We start from the raw sequence: 13,400 nt of genomic DNA on the forward strand, positions 1-13,400 counted from the left end.
CCAACTAATTACTTTAGCCTAAAGTACTGCTATCAGTGCCAGCTCTCATTTCAGCTTTGTAAAGTAAATGAAGTACTGCTGCTTCATCCAGAGGAATTGTAACCACTTCCAGAAGTGGTTTTCCCTGAGTACAGATGACAGCTATCTGGTATAAACGCTGATGTCCCCCACATACCCGCAGGCCACATTTTCTGGCAGTGGATACAAATGTGCTGTGTTGCTGCAACATGTCCGCTTTGGGCCCACAAACCCTCTCAAAGTGAGTTCAAGAATTTAGCTAATCCATCAGAGGAAGGCACCGAGTGAAGGAGAGGCACTCACACACAGGAAGGAGGGAAAAAGGAAGGTTCTGCTGCAGCTGGTTCAACAGGTCTATTCACAGAGGCCCGGGAATTCAATTTTTCTTTGACTTCTTCTCTGAGAATGGTCCAAGCTTGTAGAGTGAAAGAAAAACAAATTTAAACAACATTAAACAGAAATCATTTTGTTTTTGATTATTTGTGTTACATTCAACAGATTTGTTTATTTTGAGCTTCCGGCTTCTGCAAAGACCACTTGTACGAGGTTCCGCTGGTGGCAGCCAGTTCACTCCGGTGAGGGATATGATCAGTGGGCTATTGATGACATTATCATTTTATCAGAACGACAGAAGCAGATTATCCCTGTCATCACACCAACAATACAGCAGGTAACAAATGTCACCATTTTTATTACTGATCTTTACTTTTTTTATTCATTCACGGGATGTGGGCATCGCTGGCAAGGCCAGCATTTATTGCCCATCCCTAATTTCCCTTAACTGAGTGGCTTGCAAGGCCATTTCAGAGGATATTTAAGAATCAACCACATTGGGTCTGGAGTCACGTATAGGCCAGACCGGGTAAGGATGGCGGATTTCCTTCCCTAAAGGACATTCGTGAACCAGTCGGGATTTTCTGACAATCCAGTAGTTACATGGGTCTCAATTTTCCCCAAAGCTTTTTTTTGGCGTACTTGAAGAGTTACGCCCGCTTTTTGGGGGCCCAAGTACGCCAAAAAAATGTTCTAAGTTTCCTTGTTGGATTTCCTCATTTTGGCGTGGCCTAACCTGTCCTTTAGTTTTAGGGGTGGAGCTTTGATCTGCGCCAAAAAGATCAGGCTGCCATGGTAACCAGAGAGACAATGCGAGCTGAGACTGCAAAGTGAATCATACAGCCAGCTCCCAACACATTAAAACATAAAAACACATTGAAATATATTGCAGCAACTCACCTCCAATGCCCCCCAGCCGAAGGGCTTGCAGGTCCGGTTTGGCCCGCAGCCTGAATGACCTCCCCGGTCGGGCAGTCTCTCTCTCTCTCTCGCTCTCTCTCTTGCTCTCTCTCTCTCTCTCTCTCTTGCTCTCTCGCTCTCTCTCTCTGTCTCTCTCTCTCTCTGTCTCTCTCTGTCTCAGTCTCTCGCTCGCTCGTGTCCGAGCATCTGTTGCATTTACCTGCGCTGATTTCTTTAACTCTCCAGAAGGTTTTTCTGCAGAGGCCACATACGCTGGCCTAAGCAGAATTGGAATAACTCTCAGCTGGCCAAACTTGCCTAAATGGCCAGAATTGGCGCGGATGGCAGGTTACGCCCCCTTTGGCTGAAAAAAAAACAAACCTAAAAAAATGGTAACTAACTGAGTTACACTGGTGCAAATTGATTGGGGAAACTGTGTTTTTTTTTAAACATAGACCAAAAACATAGCCTGCTCCAAAAAAATGGCACAAATCACTGAGAAAATTGAGCCCATGGTCAGCATTACTGATACTAGTATTTTTGGGCCCAAATTTCCCCATGAGTTGCACCGTTTTCTTTTGGTGTAATTTGATTTTTCTGGTGTATCTTTTTAGTTGCAAATATGGCCATTTAATTTGCGCCAGTGTAAGTGAGTTAGTTAGGTTTTTTGTTTGGTCAGTTTTTTTTTTCAAAAGGGGGCGTTCCCAGCCACTTACACTATTTATGCCAATTTGGCCAGAAAAAAGTTGTACTAAACTAACTTAGGGCAGAAGTAATAAGCAACCAGTAAATAAAAAATAAAAAAAAGAAGGAACCCTGCACCTGAAGCACCAAAATCAATCAGTAAATAACAAGTAAAAAATAGAAGTCCTACCTTAGGGAACACAGCGGGCCGCCGATGAGGGAGCCCATTTAGCCAAAGCTAGGGACGATGTGCTTTGGCCCCTCCCACACAGCCTGCAGTGTGCATTTGCAGAAACGGTCTGCTAGGAGCTACTGCACATTCGATCACACTCTAGCGGCATGTGCAGAGGTCCCGGCACTGTTTACAGCGCCGGGACCTAGCTCCGCGCCCCCCCCCCCCTTTGTTCTGCACCTCACCAGCTCCACAGACGCCCGAGAGTCGTCCATGATCGGAAGGATTTTTTTTGCCGCTGCTTCTGAGGTAAAATGTTGGTGGGGGGCTCAGAGGTGCGCCGAAAAAACTGGAGGGCCAAATTTGGGCCCTTTATTCCAGGTTTATTGAATTAACCGAGTTTAAATTCACAGCTGCCGTGGTGGGATTTGACCTCACGTCTCTGGATCACTCGTCCAGTAACATAACCACTATGCTACCATTCCCCTAAATGGGGAAACTCCAGTAAAAGCATTAACAAAAAATATTACTATAGCTAATCTGTAGTCTTCTGTTACTAGCAGTGTAAGATATAATTTGGCATGTTTAACTGTTAAAAAGAAAACATTTTTTTCCATCCCCAGATCTGATAATTTGCAGAGCTAAATCAAACATCCCACTTTAACTCCATCAGTGATATCCATAACCAATACGTAGACACATATCAAGTAAAATGATAGATCAGCCCATTCAGCAGGCTGGGAAATTAATCCTTACAGTACTTCAGACATTTACTTTGTCGGACACAACTGGGTTGCAGATAGCACTAACCAGTTTCGACATAATTAGCACAGCAATGATCGGCCTGCAGTTATCTGTGATGCAACCATGTGAATTATACACCCCGCATTTTACATTTTCAGGAATTTAAATTATTTTATTTTTCTGTAAATTTTGTTTAGACTGTCTCATTTAGTGGTGCGCCATTAATAGTTATTCCTGATGTTTGAGTAGCTTTATCACTGTAATGTTAATGTTAATTTCCACATCTCAGAACATGAGGTGAGCACGCAAAAATCTGGTTGGTCCAGCAATACCTGAGATTCTCTGAGCCTGCCAGCTGTCCAACTTTTTAAAAACACACAGTAAAAACAATGGAGACTGACTTTTTTTAAGTGATTAAATAAATAAATGTAAAATAGTAAAACTATGCAGATAATTTAAAAAATCAATCTTGTTTTCTGCTTCAAAGCCAGTGTAATGGGAAGTGTAATGTTGGTTAGCATTAGCAATCAGGCAGATAAGGTACATCAATAAATTGAGTGAAATGTCCCTCTAATAGATTCAGTAGCACCAGCAATCTTATGTAACTGACTTACTTTCATCGGTAAAGTTAAATGTTTATTTTGAAGATATCTGTTTTCAGTGGCCTTCTGAGCTGCTGTAGCTCTGGGGACTAAGAAAGAAATTAAGACTTACATGTAAATAGTGCCTTTCCCGATCACCGGATGTCTCAAAGCACTTTACAACCAATGAAATGTAATCACTGTTGTAATGTAGGAAACGCGGCAGCCAATATACGCACAGCAAGCTCACACAAACAGCAATATGATAATGACTGAATAATCTGTTTTAGTGGTGTTGATTGAGGGATAAATATTGGTCAGGACACCGGGAAAAACTCCCCTGCTCTTCTTCGAAATAGTACCACAGGAGCCTGAGAGAGCAGGATTAGCATCTCATCCGAAAGACAGCACTTCCAACAGTGCAGCAATCCCTCAGTACTACACTGGAGTGTCAGCCGGGATTTTTGTGCTCAAGTCTCTGGAACGGGACTTGAAACCACAACCTCTGACTCCAAGGTGAGGCTGCTACCAACTGAGCCACAGCTGGCACTTAGCTGACTGGGTTTGAGGCCCTGCCAGTTCACTCAAGTGACACCCTGCCAGTTACTATCAGGGAATAAGTATTGGAGGTGGCTAATGGAGTTCCAGTCACATTCTGATACTCATAAACCCAGCTATTTTAAATATACCAGCAATGTTCGATATAAAATTTAGACTGATATCCTTGACGCACTGGAAATAATCACAGAAAGACTGGAAATGCTTGTGGTAATAGGTTCAGGAAACAGATTTGAACTTTATACACATATATCTTGCCATAAAATTTAATCACCAGAATGGAGCATTCTTTTATCATTAATAAAATACTCTGATTGTAATTAGTCAAGGTTGTAGCCCATATAAAGCTGGGATATATCTGATAAGCCGAGCAAATTATAGTGTCTTAATTGCGCCATTATAAATGTTTAAAAATTACCAGAGAGGTAACTAAAAGATTCAGTAATCATTGGGATATAGGAGGTTGATCAGGTTCAAACCTTTGACTGTTATGAATGACTTGCTTTTGCTTTCGGTATAGTATCATCATAGGTGGTCCCGCGAACGACAATGTCTCGCTTCCACAAGAGTTCACAGATGTTTCAATGAAGGACCCGATGTTCCAGTCCTGAACTCCAATTGAGGGGGTGGAAGATGCCTGTGCGTGGATTTTTTTAACGTGTGGTGACCGTTGCACACCAGCCACCACACGGGCTTGACAAAGCTAGGCCTTTATCCAGTGGCAAGGGTTCACCAGGACGACTGGAGACCTGCTCTGCTGCACGGACCTAGTGCACACACATATCGCAGTGTGGGCTGGCCCGTGCTGCCCCTGGGCCCTCGGCTCTTCTGGGCTCCATACCCTCATTCACCGCATTTTAGCTGGTTTTACGTCAGCCTTCAGTGGTAGCATTCTTGTCTCTGAGTCAGAAGGTCATGCATCAAGTCGCTGATGGAGTACTGCACTGTCGAAAGGGGAGTTATCCACAGTATCCAGGCCAATATTTATCACTCAATCAACATCAATAAAAAAAAAACAGATGATCTGGTCACCATCACACTGCTGTACGGGCCTGCCCTTGGGCAAATTGGCTGCTGCGTTTCCAACATGACTAATTTTTTTTACGCAGAGGATGGTGGGGATCTGGAACTCACTGCCTGAAAGGGTGGCAGAGGCAATATGCAGTATAATATGCAGGTACAGCAAGTGATCAGGAAGGCCAATAGTATTTTGGCCTTTATTGCAAAGGGATGGAGTATAAAAGCAGGGAATTCTTGCTACTGCTATATAAGGTATTGGTGAGGCCACACCTGGAATACTGCGTGCAGTTTTGGTTTCCATATTTACGAAAGGATACACTTGCTTTGGAGACAATTCAGAGAAGGTTCACTAGGTTGACTCCGGGGATGAGGGGGTTGACTTATGAGGAAAGGTTGAGTAGGTTGGGCCTCTACTCATTGGAATTCAGAAGAATGAGAGGTGATCTTATCGAAACGTATAAGATTATGAGGGGGCTTGACAAGGTGGATGCAGAGAGGATGTTTCCACTGATGGGGGAGACTAGAACTAGAGGGCATGATCTTAGAATAAGGGGCCGCCCATTTAAAACTGAGATGGGGAGAAATTTCTTCTCTGAGGGTTGTAAATCTGTGGAATTCGCTGCCTCAGAGAGCTGTGGAAGCTGGGACATTGAACAAATTTAAGACAGAAAGAGACAGTTTCTTAAATGATAAGGGGATAAGGGGTTATGGGAAGCGGGCAGGGAAGTGAAGCTGAGTCCATGATCAGATCAGCCATGATCTTATTGAATGGCGGAGCAGGCTCGAGGGGCCGTATGGCCTATTCCTGTTCCTATTTCTTATGTTCTTATGTTCTTATGTTCTTATGTTCTTATGTTCTTATGTTCTTATGTTCTTATGTTCTTATGTTCTTATGTTCTTATGAGTTTTTATAGTTTCAGTTTTGAGCCATGCATGACAGTGCTTTACCGTATTCCAACTGACTGTTCAGAGTAAGCTGTTCCTAATTATTGCAACAACTGACTTTGAAAAACAAAATAATACTGCGACAACATTCCTTTAACAGGTTGCAATAGTTCCCTTCACTCTTGAGATCCTGTTCAAATCCCAAGAAAGGTCCCAGACAAAGTGCGCTCTAGCTGTTTCTTTCTAACTCCTGTGGATGAGCGTCTGCAGTAGAAACTTCAGGAAATTTGCCACCTAGTCCCACATTCTCTATAATTTGCCTTGCTTATCAGATAGATCCCAGCTTTTTATAAGCAGCAACTTTAACTAATTACGATCAAATGATCTGGAGAGGATGTGCTGGATGGGATCACCTTGTCTTATGTCACTCAAGTCAGTTGCTCTATTGTTCAACAAATATCTGGACACAAGACTCCATAGAAGAGACCTGTGACCAGAGATTTTAAATATCAAACTTGCAGTATTACTAAAATAAGATAGGTGTTTATGGATAAGTATTTATCAGTGCGCAGAGTCATCCTTTCTTTTAAAGTTCTGTGTCTTTCCCAAAGTCATCACAATCACAGCCACAAAAATAGATGCCAATGTTCCGACGATGCACCACACTCAGCCGTTTCCACTACTGCACTCGAGAAATGGACACAAAAGGCACTTTATGCTGGTGCTTGTTTAGTAGTGGGTCTATGGGGCCAAGTTTCCACAGGAGTTGCTCCTATTTTTTTGGAGAAACTAGTTTTTTTTGGAGTATCTTAAAAATCGCAATGCTCCCCATTTAGTTTTCTCCAGTTTCAATGAGTTAATTCAGTTTCTTTTTAGTTCAGTTTTTTTTCCAGAAGGGGCGTTACCAGCCACTTACGCCTGTTTTGGCCATTTAATCAAGTTTAGCCAGCAAAGTTACTCCAAACTAACTTAGGCCAGCGTATGTGTTCACTTTTGTACGCTCAGAAAAATCTTGCGGAGACTTAAGAAATGAGCGCAGGTAGCCAGGGGGTGGCGGGGGGTGGTGGTTGTGGGGGAGGCGGGGGGGAAGGGGGAGGGCTGGGGTGGAGGGAAGGAAAGGGGTGGAGGGAAGTTAGAGGATTTTCCAAAGCACTAAACACCTTCACAACAACATTAAAGAAGCATAAGTACGTTTTAAGCACTAAGCAAAGCAGTACATTTAAAGCACCAAGATTTACAAAGCACTAAATAAAGCACAAAAAGTAATCAGCAATTAATTAAAAAATTAAAAAATAGAAGGAACCCTGCACCTAAAGCACCAAGACCAAAGTAATAAGCAATCAATCAATCAATAACAAATAAAAAATAGAAGTCCTACCTTTATGTGAAGGGAAGGCAGCGGGCCACTGATGAGGGAGAGTGGAGGAGGGGAGGGGGGGAGAGAGGAGGGGGGAGGAGGGGAGGGGATGGGGGGCAACGTTAAACAGACGAGCCTGCCCAGGTCCCATCCTACTCATGTCTTGACCTTTGGCAAGTTAGTGGAAGGTGCCTGGCACTGTGGAACAGTATCCATTATAACTCACCGCTTTCAGAAGAGTAGCAAGAGGAAAAAATCAGAAGGCTATATGCTAGCCATCACTTCCTTATTGAAAGGGCTATTTTCCCCAACACTAGACACTAAGATATGAACTGCAAGAATATCCAAGTCTTTGCCCATCTTTCCTGTTTGATGACTTATCGCGCTAGATTCATTGAAAGCAGTAATAAACACAACACAGTGGGGCCAAGTTCCCTCGCAGGTCGCGTCAGGCAGCCCATTCGGCCAGGGCTAGGGGCGGCGCGCTTCGGGCCCCTCCCACACAGCCTGCAGCACATGCACACAGAATCTGGCGCTCATGTGCAGTAGCTCCTTGCCCCCTGTTTTCAGCGCCGGGACCTGGCTCCACCCCCCCGCTGGTTCTGCTGCGCTCTGCCGAGTCCGAAGGAGGCCTGATGCGCGTGAAGAATACCACGGTAAGGAATAGGCGCGCTTTTTGTTCCAGAAAATCGGCGGACCTCACGGAGGTGCGCCGTTCTAAGGGTCGGTGGAAACTTGACCCCTATGATCAAAACTATAGCAACATGGGCCCAGGGAGCCATAACAAAGGTGCTGGTATCCTGTGATCCAAACAAAACAAGTGCCAGTGCAAAAGCACCTGGAGAGACCCATTCAAGTTCCTGCTATTTAATTATTCCAGTGTTTGAAATATTTACCAATTAAAGCATGCTTATTTGCTGAATTTGAGGGGAGCAGACTGTTTTCTTTTTGAACTTTTATTGATTTAGAAATGGCTTGTATAACCAGATTAGATCCTCTGGAGATGACAACAACTGACAACTCTTGTTGCCGAGGGACATTCATTGTAGATAAAAGTTAAACTCAGTCACACTCCATGACCGTGTTTTCACAATGCTCTGCCACTAATGTGAAAAGCTTTGTGCCTGAGGGACAGGTTGTTTACAGAACAAAATTCATTGCAGACTGATGTCCACAGAGGAATGGCTCCCATACACTCTGTATATTGTCAAGCCTACCCATGGCAAATAAAAATGGCAGCCTCTTCTACTGATGGAAGAGTATATAAGAGTGATTCCCAGATCCGGTGCTCCCAATGAGGAGTGGTGCACGTAGGAAGCACATTTCAGGAAATTGAGGGGAGCACCACATTACAGAATTGTTCCTTAAGGATGCTATTACCTACATTTCTTCAGATGGGTCTCAGCACCTAGAGGCAAAGTTTAGGGCTGCTCTCCACATCAGTGTTATTATGTAAAGGGACCATTAAAAGTCCTCAAAGCTGTCAGAGAAGAAGAGAGGTTAGACACACAGAGGTGACCCTGTTCCATTGCTGAACAGTCAGGATGGCCAAAGACAGACAGTTCGACAGTGACAAATACTGTGTGGGGTTTCTGGCCTTTCTTTAGATGTGGTCCTTTAATCTACCTTGGAAGTAAAAAATATCCTCTGTGAGGAGACTGAGTCTTGTACTATAAGAGGATTTACTTTAATAATAGATGTGAAACTGGTTCTGTTGTCTAATTTAATATAATTGTTACATCTTGTCTGACTACTGTCTTCTGTCTTTGTGCAGTATTTCCCAAGATGTAGCTTCTGGATATCCCAAAACAGAGGTCATTAAAACTGTGGGGGGATTTTGACGGAGTGGGCTTCGGGCAGACAGGGGGCGGGGCGAGGCGAGTGTTAAACCCGCCCAATGTTCTGCCAGCACTGGAAGATCAGGCGGGGCCTCAAGGACGACATGTGGGTGGTGGCTGGGAATCACTGGTGGGAGGAGTGGAGAGCCGGACTTTCCTCGTGGGACCCAGTGGTGTAATTTGGGGAATCAGTACTAGAACAACTATTCAACGGTGTGACACAAATCAGGTAGATGTGTCTTTAAATCCAATCACAGATCATAAGTAATTTAAAAATCAACTCCAGTTCAAATTCTTGTACCAAGCCTAGCCCAAAATGGCATTGCAAGTTTTGTTGGTTACAGGCTGGAGAGAGAATTCATTCAAACTTAAACAACCCTGTGTGATTTGTTCAGTTTGTACATGTACAGTTTGAAGATTGGATTGAGATCCTATGAAGGCATTGGATAAGTCTGGTAGCTGAAGCAATTATCAGACACGGGTTGTTGTACATTTCTTGGGAATATTACTGAAAGCTTGCTTAGATCTCCAGGCAATAGCAGATACTCTTCACAATATGGGGAGTTGGGACTCACCATGACAATGATGTCAGACAGCTCAAATTGTCTAGCATAGAAATGAGTTGTAACAAGCCATTTTGTGCCTGGTATACCTTCAATATTGCACTAACAACTAATAATATGTTTGGAATGAGTGAATTCTCGTACCCATGATTTCCTAATAGACTGAAGTTTTATGGCAGCATTATATCCCTGTTTGGTTTGATAGAGAAAAAGGAAGATTTGCATTTATATTGCACCTTTCACGAGCTCAGGACGTCCCAAAGCCCTTTACAACTTTTACCCTTTACTTTTGGAGTGTAGTCACTGTTGTAATGTAGGAAACACGGCAGCCAATCTGCGCACAGTAAGCTCCCATAGACAGCAATGTGATAATGATCAGATAACCTGTATTAGCGATGTTGATCAAGGGATAAATATTGGCCAGGACACCGGGGATAACTCCCTTGCTCTTCTTTAAAATAGTGCCGTGGGATCTTTTACATCCGCCTGAGAGGGCGGACGGGGCCTCGGTTTAAGGTCTCATCCGAAAGAAGGCACCTCCAACAGTGCAGCACTCCCTCAGTACTGCACTGGAGTACTGATCCACTAAGGATGCACGGGAAAGACAGCTCAGAAATAGAATTGTGTTTCCTGGCTGTCAGTTCAAAATTACAGTAAAAAATTATCTTAACAGCTCAATTATTTTACAGAGCTGTTTGTGGAAGTCAGGAGACCGACTCAGGCAAAACACAGCTGGTGAAAAATGAAAATGGCTGCCTCAGGTGCCGCTTGGCATTGGTGCTGCTGTTTTATTCTTAATCTGCTCAGGATAAGGTCTCAGCTGAGCGCAACAGTCAGCGATTTGATTTTCACACTGTCGGCCCGTACAGGCATTCCTCGCACCGCAGGAAAGCTCCACGTCCAGAATAACAACGCTGCAAAAGTAACCTTGTAGCAACTGCACACGTGTAAGATTGAAATGGTGCTACTGCCAATCCCAGAAAAAATCCTGAATTTGCTGTTGTAGGAACTGGTTTATATTGTGGGACTTCTTCGATTGGAAGCAGTTCTAAATAGGATACAAGTGAATGATAATTGTAGCGATTTGCCTGTTCTGACTGAGAGTGCTGAAGCATGAAATCGGTTATGAAATACGGCTTAGTGTTCAAGTTCAGCAAGCTGATTGGTTTGTCTTTTACAGCATGTAAGTGTAGTAAAACAGAGGTGCAGTAATGGGCATTAAATTGTCAATCTCACTTAACGAGGCTGCAATAAAGGCTCCCTGTGCAGGCCTGCCAACTATACTCCACGAGTTCACAATTTAATGCCTCCTCATTGTGAGGCTCCTGAACTCCAGCTTGTGAAGGCTCCTGTCTCTCCCAGTGCAGACTGACTCAATAAAAGGCCCTGGCTGTAATAGAGGCGGCTCTAGAGGCACTGGAGGAGATTTGATTTTGCACACATGCACATTAGAGACTGCACATACAAAAGGAGTAAACTGAGAAGGCAGTACTCCGTCTCAGCAGCGGGTGAGTTAAAAATGGGAATATTCTGTTCAAAGCTTGGTGTGAGTTTGACCTGTCGGAATTGGTCATCGTTGACCTGGGGAAGTCCCTCAGGGCCAACTTCACTATAATATATTTGAAAGGCTGCTTTAAAGATTCCCACTTGTGTCAAGGAGCCTGCCTCGGGGGTTGGAGGGACACACATCAGTCATGATCTCACTGAAAGCTGGAGGGGCTGAATGGCCTACTCCAGGTCCTATAGTTGCTGTAACCATTGGACACCTGCGGCAGCAGAGCATTGCTAGCTGCCTCTAGGGCAGCTGAACATTAAATTTGTGGGGTGTAGGCGTGTGACAGGATTGCCCCATGATTGATGTCACTCACTTGAGGAGGGGTGGGGGGTGGTGGGTTTCAAATTTATATCCTCTCTTGCCTGCCGTAACATCATGGGCACCGGTAACATACTTGTGTCCAGCATTTTGTTTTTACTATTCATTGGATGCGGGCATCGTTGGCAAGGCCAGCATTTATTGACCATCCTTAATTGCCCTTGAGGAGATGGTGGTGAACCGCCTTCTTGATCTGCTGAAGCATACTTCTTTGTAGCACTTTGTTACAAATTAGTGGCTTGCTTGGCCATTTCAGAGGGCAGTCAATGACATGTGGATCTGGGGTCACATATAGGCCAGATCAGGTAAGGGCAGCAGATTTCCTTCCCTAAAGGACATTCGTGAACCAGATGGGTTTTTACAACAATCCGGTAGTTTCATGGTCACCATTACTGAACGAGCTTTTTATTTAATTAACTGAATTTAAATTCCACAGCTGCTGGGATGGGATTTGAACTTGTGTCTCCAAATCATTAGTCCAGGTCTCTGGATTACTAATCCAGTAATCTAACCACTGTCCTACCATTCCCTTATTGCTATGGTGATCAAGAAATACGATATCTGGAATCAAACTATCTTTCCCAACCACTTTGAATACACTCGCCAACATTTGGGTGGGCGTATTTAATGTTTGTCATCATTTCCGGTGGAAAATCCCAGATGAGAAGGTGATTGGCTGGAAGCCAACGGAACGGTTCCCTGGCTGATTTCCCAGCCTGCCCACCCCAGGCAGAAATGCTAGCAGAAAATCGGGACTCAGACCGTAAATCCACATGGAGACCCAACATATTCCTGGTTATGCAGCATAACCAGCCAGTGATGTGGTTTCCTGAGGTTGGCGGCTCCTCATTGGTTCCTCGACCCAGTCATAACTGTGATTAGCACTGCAATCAATTAAGTAGCTAGACCATGCTTCCCCATCAATGATGTCACAGAGCAGCCTTCCCCTGTAAGCCAGGTTTACTGCCTTTAACCGTGCTTTTGGGAGTAGGCACATGGTTTGCAACTGCAAATCTCACATGTCGGTTTTATCTGATGATGACGGCCCTCCTCCTATGGGGAATAGCAATGCCACAATGATGCACCAGAGGGCACTCTTCTATGGTTGAGGCAGAGTGGAGGGAGTTTTATTTTCCATCTTGCCCATGCTGTACCTGATAGCAGAGTGCCTGGTGCTGGCTGGCAAAAGTGGAAAACTGTACCATTCCATGGGACTGATACATTGGCTAGTACAAACAACAACAACTTACATTTATATAAAGATTTATCCCAAAACAACATTAAATTATATCAAGCAGCCCAGCAATGCAATCAGTCATCCTATTGTTTGTAGTGTTTCATCACATCATTCAATAACAAAGTGTATTCACTGTGAGGTGATGGATTTCCATATCCAGGTGAACCGATCTTGATAAAGAAATGGTATTCAGGACTTCCTATGTTGATCTGTGCTTGTTAAGGATGCTTCAGCTTTTCTGTAGTGTGAGTCACAATGTGATATTGTACATTGCAGCCTTCCTAAACTTTAACAAGCTCTGTTTTAAACATCAGCCTGCAGAGTTTATGGAGCTTATTATCGCCTATTAGAGAAATCTCTACTTAGCACTGATAGTCTGAAAAAGTCATTTAAATCATAATTTTTGAAACTGTACATCTAAATTTCAACCATCAGCGACATTTTGGAAAACAAATTTAAAGGATTGTTATCAAAAAGGGAGAGTGTCTCACAAGACACAAGTATTGTAGGCAGGAGCAGAGGCATGCTGGTTTGTTCAGTGACATGATGACATTAGAGGATTGTTTTCTGTACGGATTTTTTATACTTTGAATCAAAAGTAAAATAGTAGTTAAAAATCCACATTTCAGAACTTACC

At 43.7% G+C, this 13,400-nt stretch overlaps 1 protein-coding gene across 1 annotated transcript in view; it reads left to right on the top strand.

Annotated features, from left to right (window-relative positions):
- LOC139277976 (reelin-like) overlaps positions 1 to 13,400 on the top strand; it is a 411,305-nt gene that overhangs the window by 272,460 nt on the left and 125,445 nt on the right. Inside the window, exon 26 of the mRNA XM_070896619.1 lies at positions 517 to 688. Coding sequence (XP_070752720.1) covers positions 517 to 688 — 172 coding nt within the window. The remainder of the gene's footprint in view (positions 1 to 516; positions 689 to 13,400) is intronic.

This window comes from Pristiophorus japonicus, chromosome 13, assembly GCF_044704955.1.
Source record: "Pristiophorus japonicus isolate sPriJap1 chromosome 13, sPriJap1.hap1, whole genome shotgun sequence".
NCBI lineage: Eukaryota > Metazoa > Chordata > Chondrichthyes > Pristiophoridae > Pristiophorus > Pristiophorus japonicus.